Source organism: Apteryx mantelli, chromosome 27 (genome assembly GCF_036417845.1).
Source record: "Apteryx mantelli isolate bAptMan1 chromosome 27, bAptMan1.hap1, whole genome shotgun sequence".
NCBI lineage: Eukaryota > Metazoa > Chordata > Aves > Apterygiformes > Apterygidae > Apteryx > Apteryx mantelli.
Window position 1 is genome coordinate 8,676,867 of NC_090004.1, and position 22,009 is coordinate 8,698,875.

At 39.6% G+C, this 22,009-nt stretch overlaps 1 protein-coding gene across 1 annotated transcript; it reads right to left on the reverse strand.

The window, feature by feature from the left end:
- Window positions 1-1,226: 1,226 nt before the first annotated feature.
- MTF1 (metal regulatory transcription factor 1) lies at window positions 1,227-21,992 on the reverse strand. The gene is made up of 11 exons (XM_067311386.1): window positions 21,953-21,992; window positions 21,189-21,652; window positions 14,507-14,745; window positions 13,952-14,083; window positions 13,333-13,406; window positions 12,216-12,349; window positions 11,277-11,354; window positions 9,292-9,394; window positions 8,136-8,692; window positions 7,115-7,181; window positions 1,227-5,604 (listed from the first exon to the last, which is right to left on the reverse strand). The coding sequence occupies exons 2-11, from the start codon at window positions 21,600-21,602 to the stop codon at window positions 5,231-5,233; spliced, it is 2,172 nt and encodes a 723-aa protein (XP_067167487.1). The 5' UTR covers window positions 21,603-21,652; window positions 21,953-21,992; the 3' UTR covers window positions 1,227-5,230.
- Window positions 21,993-22,009: the final 17 nt, after the last annotated feature.

Here is a 22,009-nt window from a genome sequence, read left to right on the forward strand (position 1 = left end):
TTGTAAGAAAAAGTAGAAACTGCATTTATTTGAGAAAGTGTACACTGCATAATGAACCAAATTTTGGCCAGCTTGCACACCACTAAAAGCATGGTGTGGGATTTTTCAACTAGTTCCAAGAACACACACAGACTATGTACACTACTACATAAATATCCAGTTTAATTTGCATTTCTCAGTGCAGACACAGAATCCAACTTCTAGAACATATGATATATATCAAGACAAGATGCAAAAAAGTTAAAAGTTCAGCCCTGTCCATGAGTATCAACTACAGGTAACATTTATAAAAAACTTGATGTTGTTTCCAAAATGTTCAGGAGGAAAAAGTATACCAATTAAAAACTATGCAATCAGAAATTTGTAGGGTTTATTAAAGACATGCTTTTTTTTTTTTTTCCGCCTTACAGTCCAAATTGACTCTTAACAATTCCGCCCAGCTAGCTCTAAATGCATAGGACTTTTCATCCATAGATGTCGAAGCATTTCACAAAGCCAAGTTTCCTTGTCCCCATTTCACAGGCGAGGAACCCGAGGCATAGAGAGGTTAAGTGACTCGCCCAAGGGAGGTCTCGCAGCTGATATTGAGGTCCCACCTGCTCTCCATACTGGACCTGGCTGCCTCTCATTTCAGTTGCCAGCTGTGCATTTTTTTTTTTCCCCCATCAGAGAATAGCTTTTCATCTCCAATCAACTTCAAGGCCAATCACGCCTTAACTGATTTCCCCCAGCAGTTCTACAACCAACAGGCCAATCGTTAGTTTGCTTCCCGAGCCTTATTTACAATTGGTGCAGGAAGAGTACTGTAAACAGTTCAACAGTGTTGCTGCAGTTGCAAAAACAATATCTGGGATGACTCTGCGGAGCGCCATCCTCCATGAAGTAAGGCAGATAACATGACATCAAAAACGATCTCGTGAAGACAAATTCTAAAGGTGCAATATGCCTGTTTAAGAACAGCTTGTCACTTCTGTTCACACTTACATGAAAGACCAGAGGGGCGGACAAGGGAGAGGGACATAAACCAAATGAACGCCGTTGTTAAAAGGTACTGATTTCTATCAGAAGTGACAAGCAGCTCACCAGAAAGCATGAGAGAAAAGGCCGGCTAAAGCACAGTGCTCTCAGTGGAATATTTGCATAGATTGGACATTTGCTAATGATGCATAATTTCTCTTGGGTATAGACAGGGTAGGGCAATATGTCACTGAGCTAGTTACTATATATATATATATATTCAGTTAGACAGACACAGACAAACTGACCACATGGGACAATGATCTTTAGCTACAAGTATTGCACCAAATTAAGTGCTCATCTTTGCACACCCCTGTTAACTTTTACTCAGAGCAAAAATAAACTTTGTGAAAGTATATACAAAAGAAATTGCAGCAATTGGGTTAAAGATAAAATAACCTAAAGTGCATTTTAGATACCAGTATGAGGTTCTGCAAACTAGTCTTTCTGGACACAGTCAGCATTACATGAAGTGCCCAATTCGTACTTTGTTCTATATAATTCAGTACCAGCATTTAAACAGTGCTGATTTTCCATCCCTCTACCATGTACAAGCATGAAAAGCAACTTCTCCAGCCTTCAGCTGCATGCCAAGTCTGTTTGCTTGGGTCACTGCTTGGCCACTAAAGCTACTGATGTTGGTAATTAGATCCATTCTACACGTTTAGGCTTTTGCACCCAGCCAGAAACTGTAAGTAACCAAATCAATCTTCACAAGCCATGGAACAGTGAATGCTTTAACAACAGAATGACCTGGAGCAGTGCAGTTTTGCTCTCTGACTGGTAATTAAAGGCATTCATGAGATGCAGATTTTGCAGAGGGAGGGTGCACTGATCTCAGAGGCTCCAGCCTATCAACAGAACATGCCCCTTTCTGGGAATCCAATGTCTTACCAGATCTACAATGGTAGAAACTCCACTCTTCATTAAAAATGTTATTGTCAATATATTAAATGCTGGGGTACGGGGGGAAGGATAGAAAACACTCTGGCACTCAGGAATCTCAGAGGTTTACTGTGATTGCCCTTTCTTGCCAGCTGTTCATGGATCTCCTTCCATCCAAGTGTGTTAATGACAACCCCAGCAGTACGATGTTCGATCACACAGCGCCAGGGACAATGCAAATGTCCACTGTGAGACATATTAGATACACGCAGCATTGAACATTCTCGAAAACAGACCCATGATTAAACAAAAAAGCAAAGAAATTTACCAAAGCGATTGGGTGGGACGCACGTTCCACGGCAGAGCAGCCTGTGCACTCACACAGTCACACTCTTCTTACCTCTGTACAAGCTCTTACTAGTTGCACCCAAATCACAGCCCGTCCGATGCACGTACAAGAGGCTAACTGCAAACCCAATGCACCTAAAAGTCAGGATAAACTTGGGATGCACTGCTTTTCCTAGAACACACCAGTAGAAAACAGTAGCTACGAAGAAAAAACAGCAGAGAGGTTAACCTCCGATACACACTCAGAAAGGACTCGCGCAACATCTGCCTGCTGCCAATCACCTGATTTCCAAATGAGTTTCCAATTTCAAAGCCTTTGGTAGATTCTTTTACTCATCTCTATCACAAAGGGGTTTCTGAAGATGCTCTCAGGCCCAATCACAAGCATGTTTTAAGTGGATTAATTCACTGAGTAGCAAGAGTAAAATGCTTCCCTGAAGAATGGGAAGGCTCAAAAGAGGTTGCCAAATCCCTCCGCTGTCACATTTCAGGTCAAATCTGCTGCCTCTATCCCCATCAGAGAAAACCCCACAACTCCAGGGGAATCAACATGCTCCTGCATTAGCACACACACACACGCACACACATGCGTTCATGCACGCATCCACGCACCTCAAATAAAACCGCCATGCTGTGCCAAGGAAAAGGCGCAAGGCCCTCACAAGGGCCTGGGCCCCGTGGGGAGCCCCCGCTCGGCTCCCGACTCCCCTCACACTGCTCGAAGCACAATTTGAAGCAAGACAACCAGCAGAAGACTCATTGTGTGGACAATCCCAGCCACAGACTTGGGCCTGTTTCTTTGTGTTCAAAGCAGTTCTTGCTGCCATGCAAAACAAATGCATCACAAACCAATACTGAGAGAGAGAAAAAAAAAAAGCCACTATCTCACTGTCTTGTAGGGATTACTATTACAAGAACAAAACAAAATTCTTTGTTAATCCACATTTTATGAATGCAAACCTTATTGCTGCAGGACCCACATCCCTGCTGTGATACATTGCACAGCACTGCAACATGAGCCAACACCCACAGAGAGGAAACGCCGTCAGTACGTTTCCAGTCCAGTTGGTGCCCCTAAGCTCGTCCCTGCAATTACCAAAACAGTGCTCTGCCCTAGTGGTAACATGACACTTTCCAGGCACAAAGCATCCTTTATGCTGTCTCTCCTCCCTCAGATTCACCCTAATAGGATACAATTTTACCCTTCCACATTTAACAACGGGAAGCAAGTCAGAGAGGTGAAAAGCCAGTTCCCTTCACTTCCATCTGTGTTGCGGCAGTGTACTTGCAAGGGAATAGAAAGTGAGATAGCTTAAGCCACTGTCTCAGCTAAGACTGTGACAGTGGTGTTGGTAAGACTACACAGAGCATGTCAGAAAAGGGTTAAAAAACCTACCAATCATCAGGTGTATGGGGAGGTCTGGCTGCACTCACAGGACTCTTCCCCCTCCACAGGTGCAGAGAGCAGCTTTGATCAGATACAAACAAAGAGGAGGGAGAGATCTCTATCCACTAGGCATCTGCCTTCCTAAATTTAGTGGGCAGAGATGCACCACAAATTGGCTTACAGTCATTATCTTTGTATCTCACTAATGACAACACTGTAAACTGAATAAAGACTATTTAATATTCTTTTCTTTAACACAAAAAGACTGACAGCCAAAGCCAAACAGATGGATAAAACACTATAAAATTACATCTTTTAAAATAATGCAGCATAAATAAACCATTTAGAATGAGACTGCATTTATTGCAACATTACAGGCTTTTTGGTGGGGGGGGGGTTGTGTTTTATTTACCCTGAGTAGGTTAGAATATAGACTTTCAGTTTGATATGAAAAACTACTACATTGTGTAACATCTTTTAGTCAAGAAATAGCCCCGTGCACAAAAAGCTGGCATTGCAGTAGGTTGGAGGCAGATTCAGGCAGAAATTATATAGCTTAACAGAAGAGGAAGCATTCCCAGACAGCTAAAGAATAGACTTGCTGAATTCAAACTCAATTTATGTTGAATCATTCTGAAAGGTTTCCTAGAGTTCTTGACAAAAGATGAGAGTAACCAGCAAAGGCACCATGCTCCTGATTAAACAGTCGGGATTTTTTTTAAAAGAAGATGACTTCTTCCTGAACAGAGCCAAATGAGTCAAAAGAGCAGCAGGCACCAAGCTGGCTACGTTTGGAGCTCACTGCATCCTTCAGAGGCAAAGAAAACAGACTCTTCAGTCTGAATAAGCAGGGGCTCTGACTGTGTTTCCATATTGTGAAGCAGTGTGTCTGCCACCGCACTTTGTAAGTCCTAATGAAATTAAATGAATAGATCTATCAGGAGAACAAGTATTTGGTGCTCTACTGAAGTAAACTCCCCAAAAACTTCTGTTGGCTTTAGTAATAGTGTTAGTACAACGTAAACCCAGGCATCACCTCCCAACTCAGTGATGGGACAATCGTACTCCAGTAAAACTGAAGATAAAACATTTTCCAGTATAATACCATCTTCTGCTACAGCAAATTCCTTTCCTGGGCTCCCCTTATAGTGCATGGTTAGTATCAGACATGAGACAGAAGAAAATTATAGACCTAAGGAGTTGTAACAAAGACCCACTCACTGCCAGTACCTTAATCCCAAACATAAGTGATGTGCAATTGGAGACGGACAAACTAACCTCCCTTTTACTCTTTAAAATCTGTTTGCACAGGAGTAACCTTAGCTTCCGTGTTCACATATGACAAGCAAAAGTGACAGACAGTGCAGCCAAAACAGTTCATATATAACTTAGCTATTTTTTGCCTTTTTTTTTTTTTTTTAAGATAGATTCTCAAAGATGGATGTACCTGGGATGTGACTAAGATGACATCTGAGAAGCAGAAATAAGCCACAAGACTTCCCAATAGGAAGGAAAAAAAAAAAGATCCTTCAGTTTCTGCTTCTAAGGAGGAGGGTCTTACCCCCCAGGTGCAAAGGAAAATCTGGAACATCTTCATTTAGAGAAGCTGCTATTCAAACCAATTTCTTCCTCACCCTGCAGTAGTGCTTCAATCGGAATTATATTAGATGGGGTTTCAGGGCTTTGGAGGGACAGGAAGTCCGATACATCCATGGCACTTAATGTTTCAGTCTGTGAGTCTGAAGGGTTAACTATCTGACTGCTCTGCCCACATGAAGGAGAAGGGGAAGAGGAAGGAAAGGTCTGAGGCTGCAGCTGAGGAGCTGTTTGCTCAGGTGAGGAACATTCCTTCTTACTGGTGGCTTTGTCCTTGGCAGAGTCTCGGCAGGCACACTGACACTGGCAGGCCTCCTCCTGCTTTATAATAATGACAGGAACACTGAGACCAATCTGCTGAACAGGATTTCCTAGAGGTGAAACAAAGACATAAGAACTGCATAATTTCACATCAGGGAAAGACAAATCATCTTTGTTATATTAAATCGTATGCGCCTCGCAGCAGAGATTACACATTATTTCGTTTAAGCACAATGCATACTTCTGGCAGATCATAAATAAAAGAAAGTCATTGCTACCGGAAATAATAACAAGCAAGGAAAGAGGGAAACAAGCAATTAATATTTCAATCCTAACAAGAGGCCAAGTTTAAGAGAGAGTTCAAGTCATCGGCATACTGATAATATGCTCTACTAAAGAAAGCCAGAGATGTTTAATCCAAGCAAGGTTTAGTCCAACGTGCTCCTGACCAGCTATCAACAGTGACGCAAGCACAGTAACTTCTTTGTTGCTGAATATGCATTAAATGAAGGAGCAATATTCAGACATCCTAGTTTCAAGCACCAGTCACAGCTTTTATGATACAGGAGGAGGAAGAGGTATGGTTACAGGAAGGTACTCAGCCTCTCCAATAACTCACAAAGCAAGCTTCTTGCTCCTTACAGATCTAAGAGGTATCTCACAAAAGCACTAAATCACTTTGACATTTGCCACCCAGGGCTGGTAGAAGGTACTCTCAACCTGTTCTGTGAGCCAGGCACTAGAAGTCTGGTCTCATTGTTTTTTGGGTTTTTTTTTTTTAAGCACAGCACGATATGCCACCTCTTTGACAGCCACTGTGACTTTTACAGTTTATAATCCTATAAAGAGTGGTATTCTAATGCCCCCAGTCTCTGCACACTAGTCTTTGAGGATGATGATACAGAATTACACCAGCAACTCTCCTCCTTAACACCACCCCATATATTTTCCTGTTCATTTTCTCTAGTCCCCTTTCCTAACTCATCACGCTTCCTGTGCTGCTTTCCTTACCTGGTGTTCTTTCCTTTTTACAGTTTAAGTCTTAAACTTACATGCCCCTCTTTTGGCTATGATTGATTCTTATTTTCCATATACTATTCTGCGTAGGAAGGCTGTTATAGAACAGAACTTCTACAGTTGTACATTTATACGAATCTCACCAATAGTGCTTACCAAAAACAGCTGCTAAGGCATTGATTAAATTTAATAGTTTATTAGCCGTTTCATATCTTCACTTAAAAGAATAAAAGACAAATTATATCCTTACACTTCTGCCTTTTAATCTTCTATATACATTCCATTAAAGTACTATTTGATTTTTATGAAATATTGGATTTTTATAAAATACTGATTTTTATAAATACTGGATCTAATTTGTGAACTTGGTTATCTTACAAGTAGAGAAACTAGTACAGGACAGATCAACACAAAGCCACGAGTCTACAGCAGACAGCATTTAAAACCTCAGGAATATTAAAAAATTTTTTGAAAGAATTTTCTTCAACATTTCCTCTAGCAATTACATCACCACAAATCCTGGTCAAGCTAACACCTCTGCAAACAAAAAGAGGAAGAGAGAGAGGAGAGAGAGCAAAGCAGTTCAGTGTTAAACATGCTTACCTGTGTTGCCAGCTACTGGTAATGCAGTGGTAAAAAAAACCTTTTCTACTACTTTTGGAACTTGTGGCTTAAAAAAAAAAAAAAAGAAAAAGAAAAAAAATACATGTGAGTCAATTGAAATCAAATCTCTACTCAAACTCTAAACAGTTGCAAGCAAAAGAAAGAGATATACACACATTCCAAAGACAGCAAACAAGAAAACTAATAGAAAATTGCATCATTTGGGTTGGTTCTGGGCTATCCACATTCTGGCTGCCCCTAAACTAAGACTATTGTTTCAGTAGTCCTAAAGATGGTGAGTAATCTCCCTCTCCTGTATGCTTGTTATCATAGCTTGTGTTTTTTTGGTAACTGAATGACTGAATTCTTTAAGAACTGTTGTGCATGCTCATACTGTTTGTACCTGCAGCCATTCCTTCTTGACCATTTGCAAGTGAGAAAACCTAAAGGGGGTAACAGTAATGCTTAGAAGATAGAACACTTGAAGCCTTATATATCCACATTCACTGGAGAAGCAGGCACATCCTGTTTTCCCAGAAAACTTTTCATTATCTTTATCAGGCTACTTCTATTTACAAGGCAACAAGGTTAAATTAGGAAGAGACAGAGATTACAGAATGTCTAAACACTGAAACTTTACAGAATTTTTTGTGCTTCTACTTGTCAAAAGGATAGATTAAAAAAACACATATATTATCAGGCCATATGGTGCAATGTCCTGGATAAAACAAAGTGGCATCTGCTATGAGAAGTTTGTCACCAGGGGAAAGAAGAAGAAAAGATTTTCCTGCACTCTGGATTTCTCTATTCTCTATTTCTTTATGTATTTTATGGGCTGCATTTGTGACTTGTTTAAACATATTACTGTGCTAAGCATTATACAATACTGAAGCAGATACACCCTGGTTTGTATCTTACAACTCCAGGTCTGATCCTCTTTCTTTTCAAAGGCAAAGCCTTTAGATTCCAGGAGGAACAGGGATGGTCCAAGCTGTTTCAGAGCAGGGCTAGATATACTAACCATTTGTTCTTGGCTTTGTGGAGAACCAGTGGCACCATTTAAAATCCATTGCAAGTTTTGTTCTCCCATGACAATGCTGGACTGCAGAATAGCGGTGCTCTGAGAAGGAGTAATTGTTATAGTTGGATTACTGGTCAGAACAGAGTTCGCACCAACAGGCACTGTCTGAACTACAGCTGGCAGGGGCTCAGTGGCACTTGATGCTGCTGGGGCAGATGCTCCAGCAACCACTGAAAGTCCTTGTACAATGGGCTGTGGCGGTGTCTGAGTGTGCTGCAGAAAGTCTTGGTGACTGGCTGCAAACTGTGTGCTGTGAGGAACAGGCACTTCTGGAGATTGTAAAACAGTTGCAGGATTTCCAAATGCAGCTTGCTGTGAGCTGGTTCCTAGGGAAGAGGGAGCAGCAGGTGCTGCTGAGGCTTGTAGTGCTGAGGGCGACGGCTCAGAGATGCCAAGCTGCAGTACAAGTGGAAGAGACAAAGATGCCGAATCTCCTGCAGAAGGCGGAACAGCAGTGACTGAGTCTGCATCACCGTTATAACCTTCAATCAAGGCAGCTGACAAAACAAAGAAAAAAACCATAAGTACATCAATTCTAAGGTCTGAATAAACACCTCTTTTCAATGAACCTTAACACACTAAGCCTCACATAGTAGCTAGCTAATGGATCCCTGCTAAGTAAAGCATTACCACTTTTGCATCTTCAGACTAATGCTCAAGACACATAAGACTAGACAGTGAATCTAAAAGTAGGTCCAAATTCAGGAAGCTGGTAACACTGAATATTGCACACAAGCTGATCACTCCCTTTAACCCTAATAAGCCTTTCTACGGCTTCATGTAGCTCATACAGTTCATGTAGTTACGTCAAGAGGAAGCTGGAGAACAACAGTTAGATGGAAAAACCAAGAGCATCAGTGTCAGCATTAGCGTGACAGCATGCTGTAAATGTGATGTCAGTTCCAGTATCACTGTCTCAGTGTTACACCGTCTGTGAATACAACGCATTTCAACATTCACGGTAAAGTTGTCTGTTTACTATACAGGCTTAGGCACAGCAGTAATCTTTATTCCGAGATGCTGAATTAAGCAAATACATGGAGAAGGGGAAAATTGCCTAAAAGCTTTGTTACAATACCACAGAAGCAATTTTTACCTGTCTGCTGAGAGTCTTCCTGATTTGCAGTATGATCTGGGCTCTGAAACATAGACTCAAAGATGCTTGCTGGTGAGATTGTGCTAAGGTCTTGTCCATGTGTCTGGCGAATAGAGAAGAAAGAGGAACACATCAGATAACACTGTCTCAGGTCTCCATAAACTTTGCACAAATCCCAGGCAGGTAGCATACGAATATCAGAAAGACCTGTCTGGGGTCTGGACATTAATCAGCTACCTTCAGGAAAGGCAATATATTTTATGTACCAGCATAAAACGTAAAAGATGACTCTTAGTTTTTATTACCCATAATCAAATTAACCAATAAAATGAGCAAAACCTTACAAAAATAAATAAGGCCTTTAAAAGTCAAACATTCTTCTGCATCTACACTTTATTTAACCCTTATTTCTCGCAATACTCTGTTAGAAACAGAAACATGCATTAATTTGGTCTTGATCATCTGTGAGACTTTTTCTGGAGCAGTAACAAAGTAGCTATGCTTAGATTACATCCTGGGCTATGCACTATTGTCACCCACACTGCTCTAGGAACAGAATTTATCAAAAAGCTCTGTATGCTGCCTCCATATCAAAGCACAAAACAAGGCCACAGCTTGATCAGTATATTATTTTCCTTCATGTAAAATTTAAGTTACCAATAAGCAAGAATATTTTTATGGTAAAATCAGATGCAGAGACTTTAAAAACAGTTTTAAAACATTTCATATTTTGGAGAAAAAAAATCCCTCTTTTTCACTCTGCTATCCTTCTTTAAGACTTTGAAGTCATTTGCAACAAAAAGTCAAAGCTCTGTGCTAAAAAATACCAACAAAGTGCAATTACTTCCTCGAGAGGCACTTCAAGTACTTACAAGTTTATTCCCAGCTGTATTTGCAAAAAGATGCAATCCCTTTAAATAACTCCTGGAGGCTAATCTCAAATAACCTAATTAAATGACTGTGTCACATATCAATTTATTCTATATAAGTGACACAACTAATACCTACAAAAAAACCACAACAGGAATGGCTGGAGAAAATATCCAAATAGCAGATATTAAGACAGTTTAAACACATAATACCAGTTCTACCCCAAAATAAGGATCCTTTTGGCAAAAGTTTCATGAAGATGTTATATGGCTGTACAAAAAGAATAGCTTGCCTTAATATTTGCTCATCTGTATTTCTGCCTGAAGCCTTTCAGAGGCAAGCTTGCCAAGCTTAGTCTGAACATGCATAAACTCCCCACCCAAGCACAAGAAACATGCTGTATAGCATGTCAACTGGTTACCCACTTTAGCTATTGCTCAGCTAGTTCTAAGCTGACAACTCAGGGCTGAGGATAGCCATTTCTCTGATTTCCTTGTGATTTTACACAAAGAGAGGCATATGCTGCGTAATAATGTAATATATAATTTGCATATAGTATTCACTCTAAACCAATTCGTTCTGACCTCAAATATTAGAATGCTAGAATTATTTTATTTTGAGAAAAACTGTCCCCTACCTAATAAAAGCAAGAGCAGCATTGGCCAGAGAAAGTTAAATTCATATATGCTACTATCAAGAGTCCAAATCACAAGTGTTGTTCAAACATTCCAAAAAAGACAGCAATAATTGTCAGACCTCATTGTCAGACCATGAAACTCAAGCATAAAGTACTCAGCAGGGTGTGTAAGAAACATACATATTTGTCAAGAGATAGCCCCTGCACCCTGCTGAACAGACAAAGAAAAAAAAAAAAGCAGTGTTCAGTGCATTTAAAACATGTCAATTCAAAATCACTTATTCTGTAACAGACTACATCTTCTCTACTAGCGAATGAAAGCTTAAAGGAGAAAATGCTGGAGGACAGAAGAAGTGGAAGAGAAGCAACTAGTCATGCACATCTAATTTTCTGTGTTCTCATGGACAGGGAAAGCACACTGTTAGGAAAAAAATAGATCTCAAATGATGGGTGAGGCAATTAGGGGAGAGTAACTTACTGGATTAGAGTTCTCCCGCAATTCTGATTCTGTGGATATGAGGCTTAGGTCACTCAGACAAAGTGAGTGGCTTGTATCCTGTAAAGAAGAAAAAGAAATGAAGTTAAATATTAAAAAAAAAGTGGCAGAATTATTTTAAATTACTTTTTAAAAGAAATACTGCTGTCCATACAGCATAAGCAGAGCTATTCTGTCTAAACAGATTTTTTTTTTTTTAACCTATATGGGACACAAGTCTCAATTCTAAAATCAAAGGAACAATATTACTCAAAGGATATTTAGCAGCTATCAAGGTTTCTTAGCATTTATCTTATGCTACTTGCAAAAAAAATTAAGTAACCTAGAATTTTAAATTACTACATGAGCAAATGAGCCTGTAGAAAATAAAATTACAAAACCTTAACAGTTATTTTACTTCACATGTATCTTATATAGTGTTGACCAAAACATAAGCACCTATAGGGAATAACATAATAATCTATATAATTGCCTACGTATCTGTGCAAGTATGTTACACACTCATCAGAACAGCAGCAGCCCAAACATTAATTTTAATGTGATTAAAATGAATAAACCAATTTAGATAAGCATTTCTAAGTAAGACTAAGTAATCGAATACCATGCTAGAAGTTGAATTTCAGAAGACCTGATCCCAATATTTCTAATCAGATTGTGAACACAGCATGTGAGAATAAACCCTACACTGCCATCTTGAATCGCAGCAACGTCAGATTTGAAACTGAATTCCTGGATCAAAAAAAGGGAGGCACCCATGGGTTTCTCCACAGGAGATGGACACCAAATAGTTGCAAGTCCCTTTAAAAATCTCAGCCTCAAATGTCATACCTTTAGACACAATTACCAACCAAATCATTTCCTCCCTAAAGTATGGTTTTATCTTCATATGACATAGAAGCATTAGAAAGAAGAGCTACTAACCTCAGATACATTGTTATTGGGAAGTGCATTATAGGAATGTCCTTTCTCATGACCTTTCATGTGACTCTTGAGACTATACTGTGTACTAAAAGTCTTCTCACAGCCATTACTGGGACAGAAGAAGGGTTTCTCCCCTACACGCAGCACAAAACACACAAAACGGACTTAGTAACTTTACATGAGATACATACTTCTAAAACACACAGGCCAGTGATGATATATTTTACACAAATGAGAATTGTTTTTCTCCAAATGCAACTCTGGTTACTATAAAAAAAGTAAAACCTTAACATAGTTGAGTATATTCCAACTCTTCTCGCCCTAGAGAACATAGTTTGATACGGAAAAAAAGCACTTTGCTTTCTATATAGATGCCGACCATGATATAGATTGCTACTTACAGCCAAGCTAGCAGCAACAACAGCTAATTGAAAGAGTATTTCCTTAACCTGCCATCACAATGACCCTGTGTAAAAGATTGGGTCCCATCTTATAAACAGTCTTTATGGTATTCTGAAAAACAGTAAGTAATTGCTGTATGACCTGCTGGAACTTGCATGAATGTTTTTTTTGAGTCATTTTAATGCCACTTCATGCATTCAGCATTCTTGGAAAGTCTTGCAAATAAAAAGCTTCCATTTTATCAAGTGAGCTGACAGGAGAACACAACATTTAAGTTTTATGTATCATTACTGATACATTTGCAAAACGTGCTGATGAAATTCAAGTTCTGGAAGTGATTTTCTCTGTGATTCACAGATTTTGTTTCTCAGCTGAAACATGAGCTGAATTTTTGATCATCCACCCATTTTTGTATGTTATCAGTTTGTTTAATACAGCTCCTAGAGGGGAGTCAGGATATATTCCTAGAAACATTTAGGAAAGAAATGTTTTACAGCTGACTTACTGACCTGCACCTTTTTTTCTATTTGAGTAGCCATATTTAACAGTTCTGAACATATTACATCACTTAAAGATTAAAAGCAATGGTGCTAAAACCTCTAAAATGTCCTTGCTAGGTTATTTTGTATGTAAGTACACATACATATTAGGATTCTGAAAGTTAGCATAAACTGAAAAGGCTCAGTTAAAGAAAAAAAAATTCCTTGGGACTTACCAGTATGTGTCCTAACATGTGTTTTAAGGTGGTGGCTTGCAGCAAAAGCCTTTCCACAGCCATCATGCTCGCACCTGAATGAGGCATCAGAGAAGGGTCAGCATTAAACTTCTATGATGCATTAGTTACAATCCTACATCATGCTTTCCAATAGTCACAGGACTAGGAAACACAGGCCTGATGTTAGTCTCTGTCAGTAATCGAGTATCTCCCAACAGCCGCTACACAGACCACAGCAGGGCTCTAAACATGACTATAAAATTTAAGCATGAAGAAGTCATTTCTGTGGGGGGAAGAAGGAGACTTTTTCATGGATTAAACATTCCATCATGCCAGGGAAGAAGCAATGTATTTTACAAACATGGTCATCATGGGACATATTCATGTTTAAAAAGGATATTCTAGTTTGACTATTCTGGTCACTTGAAGACAGACATTTCATGCACTTTTACAGCCAACTGAGAGAGCTCTAAAACAAGCATGCTCAAATGCTAGCATCCCTTATTTTTCTTCTCCCAGTGAGAATTACTTTTCATTAAGGACAGTAATAATTGCCTTTGGCACAGGTGTTCCATTACAGAAGTCCCACAGAAGTAAAAATTGCCATCCAACAACTTACCGAAATGGCTTTTCTCCTGTGTGTGTTCGAATGTGCTTCCTCAAGTCACTGTGCGTTGTGAAGTATTTACTGCAGCCTTCTGATTCACAGTTAAATGTTTTCCCTGTGTGAAGCCTCTGATGTGCTTTCAACCTAAAAAGCATTCCAAAAAAATCCCTCTTACTACTCGTATCAAAAGATAGCCCCCATCTGAGACAAGCAAGCCATTCATTCAAACATGCAGGACAGGAACAAAGGCTTAACAAATTCTGAATACAAGGTAACTTGCTTATGAAACTAAATGATATCACTTCCAAAGTCCTCATAAGAACAAATCTAAAAATTCCTTGTGCTCATCCACCATCTTCAATACTATCATAATATAAATAGCTAACTATGTCATTACAGGTTCTGTCACTCTCTCAGTAGAGTTTTTCCATATATTCTGAGGTTTATATTCATATCTGTGCCCAGAGGAAGCATAACAATTGTATTCAGACGCAAACAAAAAGTAGATGCAACCTGCAAAACAGCAACAGCCACATCATACAAGGGAGATACCAAGAAAATTCCTACCTGTACAGTGTATTGAATGCCTTTTCACAGCCCTGCACATCACATTCAAACGGCTTTTCCTTAGTGTGCACGCGAACATGGATTTTGAGACTGTAAGAGGTAAGAAAGGCCTTGCCACAACCTTCTTGATTGCAAACAAAAGTGTATTCCCCACGATGTGTCTTTTGGTGAGTGCGCAGGTTTCCAGCAGTGCTATATGTGCGTGGACAGCCCTCAAAGGTGCACTGGTATCTTTTAACCTAGGAGACAAAATGCTGCATACTTAAAGTTTTTTAAGCATTTTTGGACAGGGTTAACACCAGTTAAACATCAGAGACAGTGTGACAGGTTCTGACGCCATAGGCATTTTAAAAAAAAAAATGCAGATTAGTTACCAGACTACTCAGTATTTCTGCTGCACTATGCAAGGAAGAGTGCACATTTGGGAAAGCAGATAGCTACCTGGCTTACCTTATAAAAGAACGGGAATCTAACAGAAGAAGAGAGAAAAAGGAAAACGACTCAAAATACATGTGGGTATCTAACTGGCAATCTGACAAAATAGAGTTGAAAAGCACCTTAAGAGGCTATCACAACCACTATCCCCATCCTCAGCACCTGCATTTCACTCAGGCACTTGTAGCGGTGCTTATATATATGGACAAAAAGAAAGGGAGATGTACTTTCACAGCTTGACCCTTGAAAGCACTGACCTGTGGGCTGAATTTCCATTAACACCCTGAATGAGTACTACAGTTTTCAACCTCTCCTACAGTCTAACCATCAGTTCATTTATAACTTAGTTCTATTTCAAAAACAGCCTTTACTGTGCTTTGCTCTTCTCTTCTGTGTTTACTTAACAGTAAACACCTGAAGTGTAATGAATTGAGCACGGTGCTTTAGGTCAAAAGATAAGTGTTACAGATTTCTCAGCCAGCTATCTAGATCACCAGGAAACTGTTTCATACTGAACTTGATTTGACTGTCTTCCCAGCTTCTGCAACAGGCAGAAGGAGATCATGTAAGAAGCTTCCAGTGTGCAAGTCATAACGCTTAATTAAATCTTATTCTCTCCTGTGAAGTGGAAGGAATAAATTTATTCAAGCATATCAGATGGCTTATCTCCAACATTAATTATTAGACAGACAGCTTGCATTTGACTGCCACAGTTAGGAAGCCTTAACATCTAAAAATGATTACAGAGCCCAAGAGAGTGCTGGATGGTTGACAGGCAAGAAGCAGCAGAGTATTTGAAAAGATGCTGATCTGGAAATGTTTAGAAAGACAGTGCAAAGTCACAACAGAGGAGGAGAAACTTGCAGAGTTGTATTCTAATGACTACTCAAGAAAATAATAGGGCAGGATACAAGCCAGCAACCTTCCTACTTTTCCAAGGTACAAATCACCTGTCTCACTGTACCCAAGATTGTTGCTTAGAAAAGGCTACAGACTATCTTCAAAAAACAGATATGGAATTGTGGGTTGGTATCAGGAGGATTGGGTGAACCTATACATAACCAGTGTACATTTATGGTTTCTAGCCACCCTTAAGAATAAACTCCACCCAACTCATGACTTGATATTCATTCTTCTCTTTTTGCTTTACATACACCCATCAGGAAAAAAAAAAAAAAAAGATTTGAGAATCACTATTCTTTACTGTCACAGCATGGGGACTGAGAATGGAATAACAAAGGACTCCTTGATCTGCTATCAGGTTAAGCATAAAATCACTTTATTTGAAGTGATGCTAGCATCAGAGTAATTAGAAATTAGATGAATGTGATAAACAGAAGTTATCAACACCAAAAAAAACACACCATCCTTGCTATGGCTAGTTAAGAACTGAATACTTTTGCAGTCCTTCCAAAAAATAATGTGATTAATACTTTGCATAATACTGCATAAATTAAAGTAGTAATGGGTCCTCAATAAAAACACTGAGACCTGCAAGTGACCTTCTCTAAAACCACATCTGTTTTTTGTCTAAGAATTGACTCCCATTCATGTACTACAGTGGCATGAAAATACAGACAGTTGAAGGGATCTGGAACACATTTTTAATGTTAACATTTGTTGGAACAGTTGAAGACCTCACCAGTGGTGCAAGATCCGAAGGAGCTACAAACCTTCAGGTTTTGATTTTCAAATACTCAGTTAGCAGCCCTCAAGACTATCAGTTGAGCCATATGTGACCATCATTTTCGTACGAACATGCCTACTAGATTCTACACCAAGTACCAGAGATTTGAGGCGCCCAAACAGATATTTCACTGCATGCTTTGACTTCTCTCTCTCTCTCTATATATATATATACATACAGGTGTAAGGCTTTCAGAAGAGCAACTGCAGAGCTACAAACTACAGCATTAAGCCCCACATTTCAGGGCTATAACAACCAGGTTTCTTAGACACAGCCTCCACCTGTCCAGCAGATCACCTCTAAAACAACGGTAACCTGAGGAACAACTGCTTTTCAGTAAGGGCAGGGATTTCAGTTAATTAAATGCATCTTCTAAACAGCTTCCCACAGAGCAGTGCGGTCACACAGCATCCTGGCACAAGCCTGGACACCAAATAAAATTTAGCCTTTATATAGCACTTTATAAGGAATAAATAGTCTCATAAACTACTTCCAGCCTATTTTGTAGAGGATAAAATTATTAGAAGGACCCCCTTCATTCAAGAAGGCTTTACAAAATTTGAATATACGAGCTGAGTGGTCTCTTGCATAGTCTCAGTGTGTAGTCTCTTGTTGATACCACAACAGTAGGCTGGCATTTACCTTCACTCTCCTTTGATAAAACTTAGTTTTTAGAGAATTTTAAAACAGGTTACAAATGCAAGTGCTCCTTACGCTCAAAATGCTCAAGTAAACGGCAGTAATTTTCATCTTGGCCAGTACTAGATTCAGTTCCTGGCTCTTTATATACCATTTGATGCTAATAGCATATTGCTAAATGGAGACAAGTTTTCCAAGCTTTTTAATGTCAACACTTATCTCACTGTTGGATTACGCTTCAACTGACAATTAGACATCCAGGAACCAGTTCTCCACCTTTTTCCATTTGCACAACAGATGAGAAGGAACATTAACCTGTAGCATTGTTACTATCATTAAAAGAAAAAAAAAAAGAAAAAAAAGTATCTTGTCACAGTAAGATGCAGAAAGATCCTGAAGAAATCACAAAGGGGTTTATTTAACAACAACAGTCCAGGAGCCTTACTGCCAAAAATAAAGCCTTTCTTTTTTCCAATTATCTTGCCCTGTTGAAGGGCTACTTCTCCCAATCCTCACTGCACCACTGCACTCTAACAGCAGAAACTGTTTTGGGCTTTTTTTTTTTTTTAATTTATTTATTTTTGCCCCTCTTTCCCCCCCTTTTTGAAGGGGGGGGAGGACCTACTCTACTCTTCACTGTAACAGCTTTAGATAGTCTAAAAAAGCTAGTTGTGAGATACTAATTCAATTTCTTCCTGTACTATATTTAAGATACACTGTGTTCCCCCTTTTCTACAGATACTAGTTACCTGAGCCCTCCTAAATAGAGGAAACACTATGTATTTGTACGAGGACACATATGAAAACATGTCATGCTTGGACTCATGACTTGACAGACTAGCATGAAGTTCACAGAATGGAGCACATCCTTGCTAAGCCTTTCTTCTCCTCATATCCAATGTTTACTATAAAGCATATAACTACTACAGAGTTGCTAGTCAAGAAACACCTGTGATCTAAAGTAACAGAAATGATTTCCTACACCAAAACCAGATGTTAATGTTTGTGCCTAATTCTCTCTTGATTTTGTACAGGACAGTAAGAGATTGAAAAAAGATGAAAAACGTTAAGTGCTTAAGTTGAACAAGTGATCTAGATAGCTAGGACCATCAGTAACTTGAAGAGAAAAATTTTGGAGGTCTTAACATTTTTGTCTAGTCATTTAGCAGTCTTAAAAGCAGCCTGCAGAGAAGGAAACAATAATTTCCACTTTAAAGCTAACTGCCTTTAATTCATAGATCAGCTAAAGTTATCAACAAATATCCAAGCAATACGATACATTCGCAACCCACTAAATATTAGAAGAAGTTTGGTCGTGTGTTAAGTCAGCCAAAACACAAGGAAGAGAGTAGACTGATTAAACACAGACACAAGGTCAGAAAGTACTTTTTATTAGATGGAAACGAGTACATTATCTTCAAAGTTAGTCAGATTCAGTACTATTTATATATCAGTACTGAAGTAAATGGTCTCCTTCAGAGTTTTAAAGCAGCTGGCAATAACATTATACATACTGCACAGGACAATCCCCACGGTATTTCTCATAATACGCAAGAGATTTGACACAGACACAGGCTACCCAAAATCAAGTGAGGAGCTCATTAAGCCTCCTATGTGTTTACATTTAGGCCTAGAAAGTGAAAGAAAAATAATATTTATTAATTACGAATTAAGGATTTTGTCCTTAGTTGCTGATGTGCATGTTTAAAGGAAGACAGTACTGGATGGATGACACTTTCAATTTAACAGCATGAACTAAGAGAAAGGCCTTGCATTGCTCCCTCTATTCTCAAAGGCTGAATCTTTAACATATCTCAAATTATTCTGAGAAGGATATTGCAGACAGAAGCATTACTGTCACGACATTCTAAGCAAAATAAAATTTCCTGCACAATGACAAAGCATTTAATTCTCTTTTCCTATTAAAAAAGTAGCAGATTAAATAAACATTGATTATACAGGAAATGATGTGGATATTGACCATGAAAGACTGGCAGCAGTCAGAACTCAAGACCATCGCCATATGCAACAACAACAAAAAAAAAAACAAAAAAAAAAGAAACACGGCAGTAACAGGAAAAACCACAGATGGCTAGAATACAAAGTGTACAGAAACAAGTTGCTTGGAAGATAAAGGCTGTGGCTGGATCATATATGCTTTTTTGCAAAGGACAACATGCTTCCATAGAGATTCAACAGAGGGAAGCTAGAACAGTCTTATTGAACCATTTACCTTAGAAGTAGGAACTAATTGTTCAATAATCAACAAGACTGGTAAAAGCTCGATGCCACACTGAACCAAAGTACACTTAAAATTGCTCAGTTTGAGTTTAACTCAGCTTGAGGAGTTTAAGGGATTCCCCCCCACCCTTTTTTTCTATTTCATTATTGAACAAAATTAATGAAATGAAATAGAAGACTACAATCACACTCATTCTTACAAAGAATGAATGGTCAGAGAAGTACATTGCAACAAGATAAAGATAAAGGTAATTAATGGAGTATAAAGACCTCTTTTGCTTCACAGATGTCTGAAAGTGACCTGAAAGTTTAAGATTTTAAAACATTTATCTTGAAATGATTTTTATTTTTTTTAACTGCATTTGTAGTTATGAACAGCAATTTAGCTAGGACACGCCATTCTTAGATATTGTAGATTACAAGCTGATTACAAGCTCCTATGAAAAGGAAAGGAAACACTGGTATGACTGACATACCAAAAAGTAACATTTTTAGCAGCTAAGAAGGAAGGGCACAGCAGCTGCTAATATGAATAATAATTGAGCAAAAATGTTTCTTAGACCAAAAGGCCTTACTGAACAAACCTCAGTCCAGAAATTAAATTGGTTTTACAAACTGACTTCTTACAGCCCCATTTCCTCACGACCAAGTGATAATCAAGGTTCCCTGTTAATCTAAATTATTCAGAGTATTCAAACCCAGCTTCCTTTCTAAGCAAGGGCTCATTTCTGCAATCCTCACTCACAATGAATATCAGTTACACAAATAATTCCACCCATACTAGTAGAAATACTTGTATAAGTCAATTCAGAAGGGCCACAAAAGTAGCTCAAAGTTGCTAGTAAAAATGTGTTAGCATTTCATTTTTTTGCATTGCTTTTGAACCTAAAAAGTCAGAATCCCAAGCCAGTCTGTACAAGCCTTCATCACTTTTCATGCGGCTAGAATTCATTAGGCAAACAGAATTAGAAATAAGTTTCCACTGTAAATATATAAGCTGACTTATATTTTTTAAATACAGCAGATGATAGTCTAAAGTTTCCCTTAGCTACTTTACACAGCATCCCCATGAATGACACTATAAGACTACAAGTTTTACACTATTTATAAGTTACACTATAAGACTACTATTAGCTTCATATTATAGCCATTTCCAATAGGCTAAAGTTTAACTTATGATTTGGCTGCAGTTTTCTCAAGAACATAGTACACCACAGAATAACAAAGTTTGTGTTCTTTTCAGTTCTCTCAAAATTCTGAGGAAATAAATCTCCAAACAAAAGAATAATAAGAGGCCACTAAAAGCACATGAACTATTAACATAAATGCATTTTCATTGCCATATTCTGCTACTGTTTAGTGGGTTATCAGATGTCAAGTACTCCTCCCTGGGTGCTCCATATGAAAGCAGCAGGATATTAGAACGAAAACTGATCGCATTCACAGCTCTGCTGTTGACCCCCTGAGTGACTGTGGGAAACTGTTACACCTATCTGCACAAAGCAGTACTATGACTAAAAGTAACACAAATTTCTTAGAGTAATTCAGGAGAATTAACAACACACTGGCCTTTAAAAACAGAAATCACTTTATGAGAACAAATTTTCAAAGTATTTAAGGTCATTAGGTGAAAAGCACTCCATATAAGCATAAAGTTTAAAATTATATTTAACTACTTACTTCTTTAAGCTTGGTTTCTGGGCATTCAGACTGTAAAGTGAGTGTAGCTCCTTCAATATTTCTTGGCATAGGAGTTGAACCAGGATTTATTGTTAGATGAATCTGATCTGGAGAAATAATATGTTGCACATAACCCTGGGACATTCCTTCATGATCTGCTATTAAATGAAATCCTTCTTCATGACCCTCTGGTAAAAAAGGCAAGTGATCACCACACTGTCCTTCATCTTCATCATCTTCCAGTGCACCATGGTCCTGCTCTATCAGAACAGTTGTCCTGTCATAGACCGTCCCAGATGATGAAGGAACCAGCCCATTTTTATCGGCAAACCTCATCATATTGTCATCCTGGGTCAATTCATCTTCCTCCACTTCATAGTAGATAACGTTGCCCTCAGGACTGTTCTCCCCCATGTTCACCGCCGCTCAGTGCGATATCGTGGCGCTGGACTGGGACAGCTCATCTGCAACACAGGGGCGGAGGGGTCAGGGGCCCGGCCCCGCCGGGCAGGCGCCCGGCAGGCCTCCGGCCGCCGGGCCGCGGGTCCCGGGAGCGGGTCCGAGCCCGGGCCCGGGCCGGGCCGAGGCCGCGGCCTGCCCCCGCCGCAGGGCGAGGCGGAGGGAGGCGCCCCCGCCCCGCAGCGCCGCGCCGCCCCCATCCCGGCCCGGCGCCGCACCGCCCTGCGGGAAGCCACCGCCGGGGCCCCGCCGCCCCCGAGCCCGGCCCCACCGCGTCCCGCCAGCCCCGGCCCCGCCGCGCTCACCGAGCTCCCGGCAGCGGCGGCACCTCCTTCCCCACCCCAGCGGCACCATGATTACCA

Coding starts and splice junctions, on each gene's coding strand:
- MTF1 (XM_067311386.1), bottom strand. CDS start 21,602: ATGGGGGAGAACAGTCCTGAGGGCAACGTTATCTACTATGAAGTGGAG. Junction 14,084..14,506: donor GCATTCAATACACTGTACAG/GTAGGAATTTTC, acceptor AATGCTTTTTAG/GTTGAAAGCACATCAGAGGC. Junction 12,350..13,332: donor ACATGTTAGGACACATACTG/GTAAGTCCCAAG, acceptor TGCTGCGTGTAG/GGGAGAAACCCTTCTTCTGT.